The sequence below is a fragment of the Lithobates pipiens genome, unplaced genomic scaffold (genome assembly GCF_037356315.1).
Source record: "Lithobates pipiens isolate NorthernLeopardFrog02 unplaced genomic scaffold, aLitPip1_a1.2 Scaffold_18, whole genome shotgun sequence".
Taxonomy (NCBI): domain Eukaryota; kingdom Metazoa; phylum Chordata; class Amphibia; order Anura; family Ranidae; genus Lithobates; species Lithobates pipiens.
The window spans coordinates 433,787,268-433,804,642 of record NW_027507758.1 but is presented as its reverse complement, the minus strand read 5'-3'; the positions used below and the strand labels follow the sequence as shown (position 1 = coordinate 433,804,642).

At 41.7% G+C, this 17,375-nt stretch overlaps 1 protein-coding gene across 1 annotated transcript in view; it reads left to right on the top strand.

Moving 5' to 3' along the window:
• The window catches only part of LEKR1 (leucine, glutamate and lysine rich 1), a 265,838-nt gene that overhangs the window by 33,671 nt on the left and 214,792 nt on the right, over window positions 1–17,375 (top strand). Inside the window, exon 3 of the mRNA XM_077488100.1 lies at window positions 928–1,142. Within this exon, the coding sequence (XP_077344226.1) occupies window positions 928–1,142 (215 nt within the window). The remainder of the gene's footprint in view (window positions 1–927; window positions 1,143–17,375) is intronic.

The following is a 17,375-nucleotide window of genomic DNA, read 5'->3' as shown; positions in this document are numbered from 1 at the left end:
ATTTGAAAAAGTGGCAGCGCATGAACACTGTGTTCCTCTAATGATAACCTCTCATAACAGCTCATGTTGTCCCCTATTTTCAATAAAGTCAACAATGGTTTTCATGTTTAATCCCGCGGCATTCATTTTTTGCGTTTTCGGAATAGTAGATCATATATCCATCGTTCCCGGGTACATTTTGTATTTTCCATTAACAAAAGGCAAGTAAATAACAAAAATAGTTTGGCCATAAATGCAGGTTCATCCCAGGGACCAGAGGCATTTTATAATGTCTCCATAAGCAAAGACTGGAACAAACAGCTTCACAACAAAAGACCTCTTATGTTACAGACATTTCTCTAATTGAAAAGTTTCTCTTCTAGTTTTGTTGTAAAATAAAGATAGACCTAAAGTGATACAATACATAGTGAACCAGGCTGAATGATAATTTGTGCACCTGAGCTACTTCAGTATGGATGATCTTAGCTTATTGTATTTCCTAAAACATTTTAAGCTTGCTGTGTATCTTTATCTATTATTTTATCTACTGTTTCTCTGATAGTAATTAAATTGTTGGAGGATTCACAAATCATTAATCCAGCATCATCCTTTATTCTTTGGCCTTACCCAAAATTCATGGTCTGTCACCCAGGTACTACTACACTATTGCAAGGCAAGTCTAAAATATGGTTGTATGCTGAGATGAAACATAAGCATATTTAATAAGAGAGCATGCAGTACTCGTAGCAACTTTCTAAAATCTATCTTACACTAGCATGGCTTCAGTATGGTGAAATATGATTACAATAAATTACTGTTATATGCACTTTGTCCTTTATTCCTTCCATTGTTTATTTATTATGCTGGATAATATATAATTACCTCTACAGCTTTGCCCTGCTAAGAACTGGGGTGTTTTGACTATTCATTCCTTTCTCTGTCACCCAGATGCCACGGGATGAGACTGTCTGCAAATACTGTGGTGTCAGTTATCTAATACTGCATGAGTTCAAGCTTTTGGAAGACAAAGTGAAGGCCTTGGAAAAAGAACTGCAGTTCTATCAAACAAGTGTGGAGCGCGAGAAACGCCTTCAAGAAGAACTTCATTCTCTCAGCCAAGAGCATGAACAAAGCAAGGCTGACAGCAAATCCAAAACCCAAAGGTCAGAACACGCTCTTCATTTTTATTTTTTAATTTGAACACACTCATTATTGTAGTTCAAAGCAAAAATGTGGAAAAATATCAGTTCCGTAGCCTGCCAAGAGCAGACTGTCAGTTGGAGCTTACAGCTGAATACATGCAAGTTTGTTAATTAAATCTTTTTACCACCCATCCCTTCCAGGCTAATATATAGTAGTCACAAAGTCTCAATCTTGCAAAAGCTATTGTGTGTCTGTGTGTCTGTGTGAGAAAAGGTCACTGGATCTTCTATGGCACAGTGCCGAGCACATGGCAAAGGGAATTAAACACTAGTTCAATATTGCTTTATTGACTGATATTTAGTGTTGCGTGAGTAATGCATTAATTGATATACTGAATTCAGCCACCATGTGTAATTGTACTTCACCATTTATAATCCTGTTTTCCGAAAGATACTTCATTGGAAATTGATTTGAAATAATTTACAGTGACATGTTGATGCATTCCAGAATTCATACAAATACATTGCGTGGCTACGGTCAAAGTGGATTGTTTTCATTAACAGTTTCTGACTTATGGAAGCAGTTGATTTGATTTTTCTAGTTGCTATGGGTTTCTTTACTTGACCCTGTCTCTGAATTCTTGAGATACAGGAGCTATGTCACTATTGCACCACTGGGTACCCTTAAAATTTCTCACTACCCCTTGATTTCACCACAGAGAGGCTTAAGTACACTTCAGCTCCATCCTTGTAGAGTCTATCTATGACTTTCCCAGGGCAAGAACAGGCTGGGTCAAAAGTCACTGTGACTATCTCTAAAGCATCTCAGGGGCTGGCTTTGAACCCTGGCAAATCCTTGGTTAGTTTGCTTCTCTCCTTGGGCTCACAAGATAATCCTTTGCCTCTTGTGCCCCCATCAGTTACTTCTTTTTATTCCCCCTTTGCTACTGCACAAATTAATGGACCTTCCCTAGTCTCCTTAGGCTCTCCCAAAGCTTGGGCCCTTTGCTCCAGTCCATGTGTCACATCAGTGTCTGGAGCTGTGACACATCCGGCTACCATTTTTTCCCTCAGAAAAAAACCCTGACCTTGGGACATATAAAGCCCTTAATAGTACATAGGATTTATCTGGGCACTTTCCCTGGACACCTTGGGTGTTGGAGAGGATATGTAGCTTCATCTTCAGTTTCATCTGGTGATCCTTATCTTACCAGTCTTGGGTTAAGGAATCTCCTTCATCCTTGCCTGCCCTTTTGGGGGTGCTCCCCATACATTCTATCCCTTTAGTTACATCGACTTCATGGGATTGAATACCTGACTTCTTTGGGCTTTCTAGAGGTACTTCCCTTCGTGCATTTGCCAATTTAGGGTTTCATTGGTAAATCTCACCTTGTTGTTAAGTCATGCAACCTTATTAGTTTTAGAGCTCTCAACCCTTTAATTCTGTAAGGTATGCAGAAACCTTGGGACCTGCCTTGTAGACCAGCTGGTCTTCATCACCTGGAACTGTCTGGTTCTAGGTTCCTTCTTGGGATCTCTTCTTTTAGGGGCTGCCCACCTTTTTTTCAGGTGACCATATGTTGTGGTCTTCTGTTCCTTTTCAGGAATTAGTTATGGTTTCACCTGTTTTAGTGGAGTTTTAGTTGATTACCTTCCCATTAGTTCCGGTGTTCTGACGAGAACTGTCCCCCCATCGAAAAGTGTCCACCCCGTACTGCGCAGGCGCAGCGCTTGCGCAGTACGGAGGACAAGGAGACGCCGAAAGTCTCCGAAGATGAACGGCGCCTGCGCACTTAATAGTACCTTGTGCCCTGAGTCCAGGTTCAAGCCCCACCATGAAAGTGGACATACAGTAGATGATGTTAAACAGCACTTAGTAAGAGGGCCCCTCGCGGCCTTGCTTCACTTGCCACGCTTCGGGCATGGCCTCGCTTCGCTCAGCAATTTTTTATTCTAACTCTATGTCCACTTGGATGGTGGGGCTTGAACCTGGACTCAATGCGCAGGCGCCGTTCATCTTCCGAGACCTTCAGTGTCTCCTTGTCCTCCGTACTGCGCAAGGGCAGTACAGGGCAGACACTATCCGACGGGGGACAATATTCGACAAGACACTGGCTCAATCCACTTGGAGTCGTTTGGAGTCACTTGGAGTCATTCCATCGGGTCGTGACCTTCTTAGGTCTTCAGCATCATGTTGAATCTCCATGTCCTTCCTCTGGTCATGTTGGCCGGTTCCTTTATTGTTATGCTGCTGAGCCTAATCTGGTTTAGATTCAGGGTTTAGTCCTTCTGGCAGCTTGTGGACTGAAGGCAGTCCTAAATTCTCTCCTCAACTTGTTAGCAATTATTTCTGTGTTGCCTACTAACCCCCCCCCCCCCCCCCAATTGGATCAACCCTGTCTGAATTTCTATATTCCTTAATGGTCATGAAAGTAGGAATTGGGGACATGGGGCACATCCCTGAGGCAGAGCAGGGGTTGTCCTGGGACTGGCCTGCATTTTTATTTTTTTTGTGTCCCAGTGTCATTTTTTTTAGGTAGCAGTATGACCTGACATTCCTGTGTCCCTCAATTGACTACAAAAAAATGATTTCATAGTAAGTATAAAAATTCTATTTTTGTAACTAAGAATACATTTGATTCCAGACGTTCAATTTACTCAGTATTCTTAAATCATTGACTTTCCCAGTAACACGTTTGTGTAGATTAATTTGCAATAGCAGGGGGCTAGCCTTACTGCCATCAAGTAGTAAGGCTGTTAGCCCTTTTTGCTAGAATAATCACTTAAGCTGCTCGTTGCCTATTAGTTTTAATGTATATTTAGAACTGACTGTAGCAGAGCTTATTGGGCATCTCCAGTGAAGGAAATCAGCTGGTTTGCAATTTGTGGTTCAAAACATTTTTTATTGAGGAAAGGAACAAAGCTTACATGGCAAAGAGATAAAAGTGAGTCATCCCCTAGGAACAAGGGGTAGGGTAAAGTATGTAAGATTATAGTACAATGACTGGGACGCAGCCCACACTAACAAAACACAAATGTAGTAAGTACATAAATAAGGATTGGAGGGGGGCACAGTGTGCGCGTATGCAAAGTGGCACAAGTGCTCAATGATATATCGTGACTTAAAGGTACTTTAGGTTTTGTGCTGGTAGATGTTGTCAGGGACAATGCAGAAAATTTGAGGATCTGGGAATAGAAGGAAGAGAGGGAAGGATAGTAGTTACCAAGTACTGTTAGGTGTGGGGGTTAATGTGGTAAACATTGTGTGGCTGGTGTCACATCAGTTCTCGACAAACAGGCAGGACAATGCTAATAAGAAGGACTCACAAGACTAGCGTTAAGAAATATAGAGAAGAGTGAGGGAGAAAAAAAAGGAGGGAGGGAGGTAGAAAAGAACGGGTAGGATGGGATAGGAAGCAGAAAGTAGAGGTAGGCATCCGGGGGAGGGAGGGGGGGTATGAAGGGAGATTAGGGAGCCATTACCCGTAAGCTGTCAGAAGTTAAGTTGAGACTAATTGGGGGGTGTTGAGACCATTTAGGAGGGAAAGCAAGGAGTTATAGAAGTCAACAGGCAGGTCATGATTAACACAAGGTTTTCACAAATGTGCATGCTTTTTGATCCCTTCAAGAAGGACCACTTTAACCTTGGTGTGTATCATGGCCCTAGTTAATCTATTTCTGTTTTCTGCGACATTGAGATTGGAGGTTTTCCAAGCCTTTGCGATTGTTTGCTTTGCAGCCATTGTAACCTGCAGGAGAATTGTAATAGGGTCACATTGAGGTTTTTTTTTGTTGAGTAAGGCCGTGGCTGGGTCAGGAACTAAAGGTGGAGAGGTTTTGGAAGATTTCAGCCCAAAACGAGTCTAGAAAACGGGCTAGTAGTGGGCAACTCCACCAGCTGTGGAGTTCGGTGCCATCATCTGAGCAGCCACAAAAGCAGGTGGAGCTGGTTTGCATTTCGAAGGTCAGTCGGTAAGGTTCACTATTGTTAATATGAAGATGAATGTAGAACCACACTGGAGTTTACAAACAAGCTTTGTAGCATTATGGAAAAGAGTCTGTTTGTTTTACATAGATCTACACAGATGTATAAAAATTCTACTATTGTTCTACTTTAATATACTATTGTTCTACTTTAATATACTATTGTTCTACTTAATATATCATATTTTAAGATTGATTTACTAAGGCAACTCTTTAGCTCTTCATGGAATTGGCGGCATCTCTTCCATGGTATCTTGGGCTGTGCATTGATGCATATAAAAATGCATTCATCTTTGTGTACTCCTCTTTGGTAACTATGAGAGAAACAGCAAATGCCATGAATAGAATGATAATACCAAAAAAAAGTTAAAATAAAAGCAATTAATTTTACAATAGTGTAAGTTGGGGGGCAGTGGGAAATGTGTTGGGGAACACTTGGGGGGGGGGGGGTGATAATGCTGTGAAAAGGGTACTAATCTACTAATGCAGAAGGGATCATTACTTGACACTCAGAGCACCTGAGGGTTTAAAGGAAATTATTTATTTCCCTTCTCTACATCTACACTTCCTTCATACGGATAGAGATGCTTATATGCTTAGTTATGTGGCTGGAACCTAACCACTTTTGTAAGAAGCAAAAAAGAATTGCTTGTTTTCTGGCTTGAAGATGAATGTAATAAGAATGCTTGTCTCTTGTCCTCTGGTTTGTTGCTATTTAATACATAAACCTTAGCTAACGATATATACTTAACAGATTTCATTGATCACCTCTATACATTGCTCAGTAGTATTTTGGGTTTGCTTCTACGACAGGCTTGTGGCAAATACCCAGGATTTGTGATGTTTGTGAAGCACAAATTTTTGGCTGAAAAGAGTAAAAACCTATATCACAGGAATTGGTGACAATTCTGTGTAGAGAAAGATACATTTTTTTTTTAATTAATTTTATTTAAATGTAGGCATTGGTACATGTTCCCAATGACAATGACCAGCTTTCCATGGCTTTTGTTTAACAATAGCCGGCTTAGTAGCCTTACAAATGGCCAGACTTGATTAACATGATTAGCCCCCCCATAGACATCAGTGGGGTCCACCTCAAAGTTTTTAAACTGCTAGCAAGATTTGCAAATGGTGTGCAAACAAACCCAGACAGATACTTTCATCCCTACTGCTCAGTTGTATAATGAAGGCCTTCTTTATCATGACATACAATTAATGAGAGACATTAAACATTTTTTAGTGGTTGAGAGTGCTCGCCATCTTAAGTTACCACAACTAGAGCTGCTACTGCAGTTGTTGATCAGCTAACATGATCTACTAAATGATCTTGCCATTTCCAAAACAGTTTACAAGTTTTAGATTTTTTTCCATAACAGTGAGCCATCTTATGGTATAATAAAAAATGTCATGATTCCTGAACACTAGGGATGAGATTGAGGTTCACTGCTACTATAGGTTTGAGGTGAATCCTTCCGTATTTAGATTCACCGTCCTGGCAATTTTTTTTTTTTGCAGATTCGCACAATCAAACTATGTGTTGCTTTGTTCTGTTTTGTTTTTATTATTAAAGTATAACTTGGAGCAGCATGATTAATTGTTAAAAAATTGCGATCTCGATTCAACCCCCTTCATGATCCTAATCCTTCATTTCCATGATTCGTGTAACAAGTGCAGAGCCATTCTCTGCTCAGAGCTGTCAAAAAAAGCTGGCAAAGTTTATCACAACATTGCTCAGCGCTGAGAGATAAAAAGAAACCTTGTATCATTCGATTATTTTAGATCAAAGGAATGAACTTTGGTCTGCAAATGAGGGCAGTTTAACCACTTAAAGACTAATGCCGCATATACACGACCAGACTTTTCAACAGCGAAGGTCAGACGGAACGAATCCGTTGGACAATTCGATCGTGTGTGGGATCCATTGGACCTTTGCTGTCCAAAAATCTGATGGACTTTAGAAATAGAACATGTTTTAAATTTTTATGCCGGAGCCAGTTCCTATGGAGAAATCCGCTCATCCGTATGCTAGTCCGACGGATGAAAACCGACGCTAGGGCAGCTAAGCGTCGCTTTACCTTAGCTCAGGGGTAGGGAATCTCGGCTCTCCAGCTGTTTTGAAACTACAAATCCCATCATGCCTCTGCCTCTAGGAGTCATGCCTGTGATTGTTAGGGTCTTGCAATGTCTCTTGGAACTTGTAGTTTCAAAACAGCTGGAGAGCCAAGGTTCCCTACCCCTGCCTAGCTCTTCCTGCTGGGTACTGCACTGTAGGGGGAGACAAAGAGCACAGCACACACTGTGCTTTCACTTTAGGTGTAATCAGTGTGACGAGCTCCCGCAATGCCGATTTACAGTTCGGCTGAGGATCGGGGAGCTTGATTTCAGCCACCCTTGCCGCTTCTCTTATCGAGGCATACAGGGGGCCTGGTCGACATGGCAACTTCTGCGACCCCTATATGTCCGCCACTAATGGGTACACTAGTTCTAGTGACCTGGGGGTCCACTAAGAATTCCCTTGATTTACAAGGATTTTCTTTCACTTCCTGTTTAGCTACAGGACAGGAAGTGAAGGGAAATATTCACAATGGAACACGGATGGCAAAAATAAATCTGACACAGGTTATAACCCTCACTTACTCTATCCAAAATGAAAAAAAAAGTTTTGCCTAAAGTTCAACTTTAAGGGGTTTTTGTCCTTGATTTAAAGTGATCACTTTCAGGTGCTGCTTTGTCAATAGGAAACCTTTTTTTTTTTCTGCAAGGCTTTCCATTTTGAGGGTGCCTTGCTTGTTTATTTTATGTTGATAGGCCTTTTATTTTGGGTCAAAGTATATCTAAAGTCAAAACTTTTTTTCAGTTTGAATAGAGTAGAAGAGTGTTTTCAGTTTGTTCTTTATCAACTGTGTCTATTTTGTAGAGAAAGTGAAAAAGTGAGAGGATATCTTATCAATGTGAAGGAAATCCCCTCTTTGACAGCTGAAGCAAGTATTTTCATTGGAGGATTTACCTTCTTGTAGCATCTTAAAATGTTGGATTTATACTGATTTTCATTCCTGTTGACATTGGTGATCAGGATTGTTAGAGTAAGCTCTAAGAAAAAAAAAAAAAGCAGATTTGAAGTCCCACACTGCACAGCTGGAGCACAGAGCTTTGGGTAATCTGAGACATGAGTGGAGGGAAAGGGACACAATCCCCCTGTACACAGGCTCAAAGAGAAACATACACAATTGAGGCTGTCAATCCCCTACTGTGTGCTGGGGGTGGTGGGGCTGTCACTGGGATTCTGTTGTGTTGGCTTAACCCATTAGGAGTGACTCAGATAGCAGAGGGAAGAGACAGCAAAGAACATTGGTGCTTTTGGATAGAGCTAAATACACACTGTAGAAGGATATGCGTTTTTTATTTTTCACGTCTGAAGTTTAATTTAAAGGATTCGCGTATTTTCAGTGTTGCCTGCAAAGCCGCAAGAAAAGACCCTTTCCCTGCTGTATTTATTTTATTTTTTTTAAACATTCTTGCATTGGTACATGGACAGTAGTTTGCCTATTAGCTCTAAAACAGGAGTTACTAACAGGATTTGCCCTTCCTAGATTTTAATGCGATTTGCTGAATTTCAAATTGGATTTGCTGAACCACTGGCAATCAAACCCATTCAGATTCACTCATCCCTACTGAACAATGATTTCTGAAAAAGGAAAGCAGTGAAAACATTGTGGTACTGTCTGTATGGCTGTGTTTTTCAACTTTTATTAAAGCTGAGTTTCAGGCAAACTACTAAACAGTTGAAATACAGCTGCGGAAGTCAATGTATTTCTAACGACACCCCAAACGCAGTTCGCAAACACAGTTAGTTTGCCTGCAGTGGATCTCATGATACTATTTGTGCCACTGTTCCCTGTGTTTATATTTTCTCCAAGTCATCCCATGTGCCCTTAAATATCTGAGAATATCTTCACTGATCTGATATATAACTTACTGAGCACCATATTAAGATAGCTATTAAAGTGTTACTGCATTTTTTGCATTAAGGTAAAAAAACTTTCAGTTTCTCTGTGCCCCCCCCCCCCTTTCCTGTGTGAAAGGGAAGAGAGCGGAGAAGAGATCAGAGCTGTGCACAGCTGCATCTATTCTCCCCTTTTTTCCTCTTTACACGGCATTTGAGCAGCAACAGGAGCCATTGGCTCTTGCTGCTGTCAATCAGATGCAGTAAAGAGGAAGTTGGGGGGGGGGGGGGGAAGTCCCGCTGTGTAAGTCTATTGCTCCGTACACACGACAGAAAATGTGCGATCGGATCATGTTGTTGGAAAATCCAATCGTGTGTGGGCTCCATCTGACTTTTTCCGTCGGAATTTCCAACACACAGTTTGAGAGGTGGAGCTCAAATTTTCTGACAACAAAATCCGATTGCGTAAATGCCGATTGTGTGTAGACAAGTCCAATGCACAAAGTGCCACGCATGCTCAGAATAAATCACGAGATGAAAGCTATTGGCTACTGGACTCTTTATTGTCCTGTCGTATGTGTTCTACGTCACCGCGTTCAGAACGATCAGATTTTCTGACAACTTTGTGCAACCGTGTGTATGCTAAACAAGTTTGGGCCAGAATCTGATGGATTTTGTCATCGGATAGTCCGACTGTGCGTACAGGGTATATGGTACACGGCTCCATAGACACAAAGGTCGCGCGCACGCAGACTATGCTCTCCCCATAGCAAGCGGCTGGCTATGGTAGTCCATCAGAAGAAGAGGAGGAGCCAAGGGCGCCAACAATTGTTACCCAAATTTAACACACCTGCTCCCCATTCACACCTGAGACATTGTAACACTAATGGGTCATATGACACTGGGGAGGGAAAATGGCTAATTGGGCCCAATTTGGACATTTTCACTCAGAGGTGTTCTCGCTTTTGTTGCCAACAGTTTAGACATTAATGTCTGTGTGTTGAATTATTTTGAGGGGACAGCAAATTTACACTGTTATATAAGCTGTACACTCACTATTTCACATTGTAGAAAAGTGTAATTTCTTCAGTGTTGTCACATGAAAAGATATAATAAAATATTTACAAAAATTTGAGGGATGTACTGACTTTTGTGAGATACTGTGTGTGTATGTATGTATGTATGTATGTATGTATGTATATATGTATGTGTGTATATATATACCGTATTTTTCGGACGATAAGGCGCACCGGATTATAAGGCGCACTAGCAACGACCGGCTGATATAATGGATATTTCCATATATAAGGCGCATCGGACTATAAGGCGCACTGGATTATAAGGCGCATTTAATGAAACACAACTCGGATGCGGTACTGTAAGTCAAATTTTATTCAACTCTTTAGCAATAACCATAAAATGGTCTATAACAATAACTCTTAACACTGTTCAATTAAATACAAAACCAGACACTCACTTTTTCACTTTATTCTTCAATAACTCTTAACACTGTTCAGTTACCGGTGAATACCGTACAAAACCAGACACTCACTTTTTCACTTTATTCTTCTCCCGCAAATCCATCAAATTCTTCATCTTCAGTGTCTGAGTTTAACAATTGGGCAATTTCGGCATCAAGCACGCCCGTATCCCTCTCATCATTCTCATCAGTATCCGAGTCAGTCTCGTTGCTGTCATCGGTACCGGTACTTAGCTGTTCAGTGATAATTCCGGACTTCTTGAAAGCTCGGATTACACTGGTAACTGATACCTTCGCCCAGGCATCCACGATCCACTGGCAGATAGTGGCGTAACTCGCCCGGCGTTGCCTCCCTGTGTTGGTGAATGTGTGTTCGCCTTCTGTCATCCAATGCTCCCACGCAGCTCGCAATTTAACTTTAAATGACCTGTTGACACCTATATCTAGTGGCTGCAGTTCTTTGGTTAATCCACCCGGAATGATGGCAAGCACCGAATTAGTTTTCTTCACTTGGGCTTTGACAGTATCTGTCAGATGGGCGCGCATGGAGTCACAGACCAATAGGGATGGAGATTCGTGGAAAAAGCCACCCGGTCTCTTGACGTAAACCTCTCTCAGCCACTCACTCATCTTCTCCTCGTCCATCCAGCCCTTCGGGTTAGCCTTGATGATGATGCCAAACTTTTGCAAACTTTTCTTTTGGCAGAGTCTTCCTCTTGAAAATTACCATGGGTGGTAGTTTCTGGCCATTAGCCTGGCAACCGAGAACTACAGTGAAGGATGACTTCTCGTTTCCTGTAGTGCGTATAGATACCGTACTGGTCCCTGTTCTCTCGACAGTACGGTTTACAGGGATATCAAAGGTAAGGGGGACCTCGTCCATGTTGGTGATGTGCTCTGGTCGGATTTTCTGTTCATTGATCTTGTTCTTGCAGTAGGTATGGAAAATGGCCAGCTTTTCTTCGTAATCCTTTGGCAGTTGCTGTGACATAGTGGTTCTTGTGCGGATAGAGAGATTCCGCCTTTTCATGAAACGGAAGCACCAAGAGGGACCTCCTCGAAAGTCGTTGATCTCCATGTCGCGTGCGATCGCTGTTGCTTTGAGTCGAATAGAGACAGTAGAGACACTTCTACCTGCGGTTCTCTGTTCAATAACCCACTGTTCAATTTTGTCCTCCAACTGTGGCCATCTTGCTTTGTTTCCTCGGAAACTCAGTTTGGTCTTCTTTACCTGGCGCAGGGCATCTTCTTGCTTCCTCCACTTCCGTACCATTGATTCATTAATGTTGAATTCTCTCGCAGCTACTCTATTTCCATGCTCTACTGCATGACTGATAGCCTTCAGTTTGAAATCCGCTTCGTAAGCATGTCTCTTAACAGGAGCCATTTTTGGGGCAGCGGGTATACCGTAGAAAATGAACGAATGAATGCGCACACCTCCTGACTAAGATGGCCGTAATGCTCACGAAGCTGCACTGCTTGGATTGGGCATTACGGCCATCTTAGTCAGGAGGTGTGCGCATTCATTCGTTCATTTTCTACGGTATACCCGCTGCCCCAAAAATGGCTCCTGTTAAGAGACATGCTTACGAAGCGGATTTCAAACTCATCGCTATCAGTCACGCAGTAGAACAACCTGAGAGAGGTTTACGGTACGTCAGTTTACGGTAAGAGACCGGGTGGCTTTTTCCACGAATCTCCATCCCTATTGATCTGTGACTCCATGCGCGCCCATCTGACAAATACTGTTAAAGCCCAAGTGAAGAAAACGAATTCGGTGCTTGCCATCATTCCGGGTGCATTAACCAAAGAACTCCAGCGATGTCAACAGGTCATATATAAGGCGCACCGGATTATAAGGCGCACGGTCGATTTTGTGAGAAAATTTAGGCTTTTACGTGCGCCTTATAGTCCGAAAAATACGGTATATATATATAATATAGAAGTCAGATCCAAAGCACTACACACTTAATTGCCTATTCCATCCAGATACTTCTTAGGGGACTAATGTTGCCAGGCATATTTCCCCTATTTGCAGCCAATCTAGGCAACTTGTCAAAATTGTAGTAGGCCAAATGACATCAAGTTCCTAAGATGTATCTGAAAGACCAAGGTGACCTCTGACCAGGAAGTGCTGGATAACCAATTATATTTCTGCTTTGCAATGTGAGTTTTTTTTTGCACAGTCTGTTGGCTATGTTATGGTATCATTAAAGAGGAAGTAAAACCCATGTTTGTTTCCAGCAAACCCTACAATGTAAAAGCATAATAGGCTAGTATGCATCACATACTGTACTAGCCCATTATGTGGCACTTACCTGCAAATGAGGCCCGCGCTGTAGGAAACATCAATCTTCGCCCCTCGGACTCTGGCTGTGTGACTGGCTGAAGCATGGTCGACAGAGCCGCCAGTCACAGCACACGGAGGTCCATTTTCTTCACAGCGTATGACATTACCAGCTCACTACAAGGTAAATATCTCCTAAACGGCGCACGTTTAGGAGATATTTCCACTACCTATAGGTAAGCCTTATTTTAGGCTTACCTATAGGTAAAACTCACAATCGGGGGTATACAACCACTTTAATGGGCCTGTGTGGTTTTTCTTTTGGTTTGCGATTTGTTTGAAGCTGTCATTACTGTTAAAACCCAAGCTCAAAATTGTCATTTTTGTTACGTTTAGACAGCCTCCCTGGGTACAATCCGCAGCAGTCAGTCCTAAGGTCCACTACCTAGCAGTGCACTTCCGACTCCTACGGAGTGCATCTGTCACCTGGTCTCAGGTGACCTGACAATCGGCTTTATATGTTTACAGAGTCAAAAGGTTATTTTTGTTGCCATGCCTTTATACATATTGTTTCATTCACTTTGGACTCCAGGATGATGGCCATAATCTGCATTGTGAATGATTTTTTGACAGATGCTTTAGAATATTATTGATTGTTTATAGGGTTGCATTGATACCAATATGGATATCGGTGCCGATACTAAGTAACGGTATTAATCTAAATGCTCCAATACCTAAAACCAATACTTTTAAGGCTTGGTTCTTTCAGCTGTCAGCGGGGTTCCCCCACTGACAGCTGAAATGCAAAAAAAAAAAAAAAAAAAAAAAGCCAGCAATTATCAGTTGTTAAGGAGCGGTCTACCACATCCTTTAAAAACTGATGATTCGTTCAGCTTGTCAGCTGCCCCCCCCCCCCCAAGCACTGTCCTTTGTCCCCTTCACACCCTCCCCGCACCGTAGTATCCTCTGCACCCCCACCGATGCAGTGTCCTCTGTCCTTTTCACCCCCCACACACTTTTGTGTCCTCTGCCCCCCCCTTGCAATGTCCCTTGTCCCCTACACACACCCCTCCCCCACACTATAGTGTCCTCTGTTCCTCCCCATGCAGATTCCTCTGTCCCCTTTACCCCCCACTGTAAATGTTCTCTGCCCTCCCAGTGCAATGTCCTCCGTCCTGTTAACACCCCCCCCCATGTAGTGTTCTCTGACCCCTTCATCCCTCCCTCCCCTTAACTGTAGTGTCCTCTGTCCCTTCACACCATTGTGTAGGTAACACCACTCTCCTGCCTTACACCGGTGAATAGCAGAGAACAGGAGAAGTCACAGTACTGGAGTGCAGGGTGGGATCTAACAAAGTTAACTTTTTACATTAACAAGCTGGTAATTGGTTGCTAGGACTGCCCGGCAACCAATCACCTGCTGGTTAATGGAAAACATTAATTCCAGCAGCTTCTGCCCCCGCCCTTTATCCAGTACTGTGACTTTTCCCAATCTCCGCAGTTGCAGTGAAGAGGAGACCGTGGCTGGGGGGAAGGTCTGTGTGTGGGGCTGTGTTCCCGATCAACCCTGTCGGCTACCCGCAGTGCCGACCCCGGTTTGAAGCAACCTGTAATAGCCGAAATCACGCGAGATTTAGGGTGTATTAGCCGAAATCTCGCGAGATTCCGGGTGCATTAGCCGCAATGTCTCCTGGGATTACTTGGACGAGATCCCAGGAGACAGTGCGGGCTTCAGCAGGAAATGAAGCTGATCCCCGCAAGAGACCGCCCATCGCCGCAGGGGAGGAAAATAAAAAACTACGAATTACAAAAGGTAGATTAATAAAAAAAAAAAAACATGTGGCATTATCAAATGTAAGGTCTAGAGGCAACAGAATGGGCAAATATATTATTATGAGTGCAGAACCCCTTTAATTTTCAAATAACTCAGTGCTTTGTACCATTGCTGACAAAGTGTAAACAAAACAGTTGCGGTAGGTATTAATAATTGGTTTTGGCGAGTACTAAAAAAAAGTATCGGTACTCGTACAATGGTATCGGTGCATCCCTAGTTGTTTAGATTTGCTTCCTCTGTATGTGCAGATTTTCACGAGTCATGCTCAAATCTTTTTTTTATCTGAATGCTTACCCATCTACAGTCAGCAGTTATCTGAAAGGAATAGTATGTTTATCTTCCTGTGAAATATGAATATTGCAAGAGAGCAATGCAATGTAAACAGAATGCTTTCATTTATGCGTATTTTTTTTCTTGAATGAGACGCGATTACAATAGCTAAAAATCTCCCTCACAAGTAAAGTTCCACACCTATGTGGCTGAGAGCTGCAGTGCTGTGCAGTGAGCCCGCAATGCCTGACTAGGCAGAGCATCAATATCTCCTGTGAAATGGCAGTGACACACTTTGCTTGGCATGACACCACTCAGGGTATGTCTCAAGCTTTCCACTTTATTTGAGATGGAAATATCCCCGGAGGAGTCTTCCTTGCATGTAAACAATAGTTGATGGCTGCAAGGCAGAAAATGATAGCTGTCTTGAGGTGTTTCATGCCTTTGTTGGCATAAACTAAAAGACAGTTGGGGCCACAGGAGATGTATAAAGGTGATTAAAGTGGAACTCCTGCCAAACCTTTCTTTTTTTGTTAGTTTTAGAGAGGATAGGTGAGGTTTACATGCTTTATCAAGTGTTCATTGCTGCCTGTGTCCCTGTTGGAAAGATTTTTGCTAACTTTCTGTGCTGTGACCACACAGGAAGTGAGGATATTATTTCTAGTAGGTACAAATGTTGTAATAAATATAATAATTGAGGGTTTAACCTTTTGCTGCTGTGTTAAAAAAAAAGTTTTTACATTACTTTTTTTTTTATCTGTGACTCTACCCGTTTCCTATCCACTCAAGAAGTGATGGAAACTTTCCCCAATGGGACATAGTGAGCAGAACAACTCATCAAAGGTTCTAATGCCACGTACACACGAGCGGAATGTACGACAGAAAAAGTCAGACGGAAGCTTTTCATCGGATATTCCGATCGTGTGTATCGTGATCGTGTGCCTTTTTTTTTTCGAAAATTCTGACGGACCTAGAAATAGTTCTAAAAACCGCTCGTCTGTATGCGGTTTCCGATGGACCAAAAATGACGCATGCTCTGAAGCAAGTACGAGACAGAAGCTATTGGCTACTGGCTATTGAATTTCCTTTTTTTAGTCCCATTGTACGTGTTGTACATCACTGCGTTCTTGACGGTTGGACTTTGGTGTGATCTTGTGTACGCAAGACAGTTTCAGTGGAATTCCGTCGGAAAAACCTTCAGAGTTTATTCTGACGGGAAAACTGGTCATGTGTACAGGGCATAACTCTTCTAATCTCTGTCAGGTAGAACCCTGATATCCATTCTGGGAATTACAGGTGGTTATTGTAGTAGTTATATAATATATAGTCAATTTGTAGGAGTAGCTCTAATGATATAAAAAATAATTCCTACAGTGCTATCATCTCAAATATAACCACAAAAAAAAATCCTATTTACCTGGACTTCAAACCATAGCACTCAAGAAGACAACAACAATAAACAAAATACCAAAGTTTATTTATAAGCGCCATAAGATATGATTGGACGCTTGTCTAATAACCAATGTTAAATACATCTGCTGTGTATAGAGCATATATTTGACCATCCAACATATACAACATTAGCGCACATGTTCTGTCATTTTCATGAAGTCATGTTACCATAGTGTGGTTTGCACTTGCTTGCTAATTAGCCTAATAGTTTTTTCTTTGTTGAGTATAGGTCACTCACACCTACTCAAAAAAGGTGTGTTTTGAATTTAATGTTTGTTTAGCGCTACATTTTATTTTTCACATTTATTTTAACTTTGTATGTTTGAATGTTAGCCGCTATTTTGATTTAAGTAGCGCAGTGTTTTGCTTTTTTCACATGTTACCATATTCACTTCCTTAAGACTTAGTTGAGATGTATAAAATGGTAATCAGTGGTCTTGACTCATATCTAAGATTAATACTGTGTTTCCCCCGAAAATAAGACCGGGTCTTATATAAATTTTGCCTGCAAAAAACACACTAGGGCTTATTTTCAGGGGATTTTCTTTTTACTTACCGTGTGTACAGTATTGATCTTAACCACTTGACAATTGGGTACTTAAACCCTCCTCGTGACCAGACAAATTTTCAGCTTTCGGTGCGCTCTCATTTTGAATGACAATTACTCAGTCATGTAATACTGTACCCAAATGAATTTTGTTTTCCTTTTTTCATACAAATAGAGCTTTCTTTTGGTGGTATTTGATCACCTCTGAGTTTTTTAATTTTTTGCGCTATAAATGAAAAAATACAGAAAATTTAGAAAAAAAAACGCATTTTTCTTTGTTTCTGTAATAACATTTTGCAAATTATTAATTTGTCTTCATAAATTTATACTGCTACATATATTTGGTAAAAATAACTCAAATTAGTGGATATTATTTGGTCTTTGTGAAAGTTAGTCTACAACCTGTGGTGCAAATCATAAAAAATTGATCACACCTGATGTACTGGTGGCCTATCTC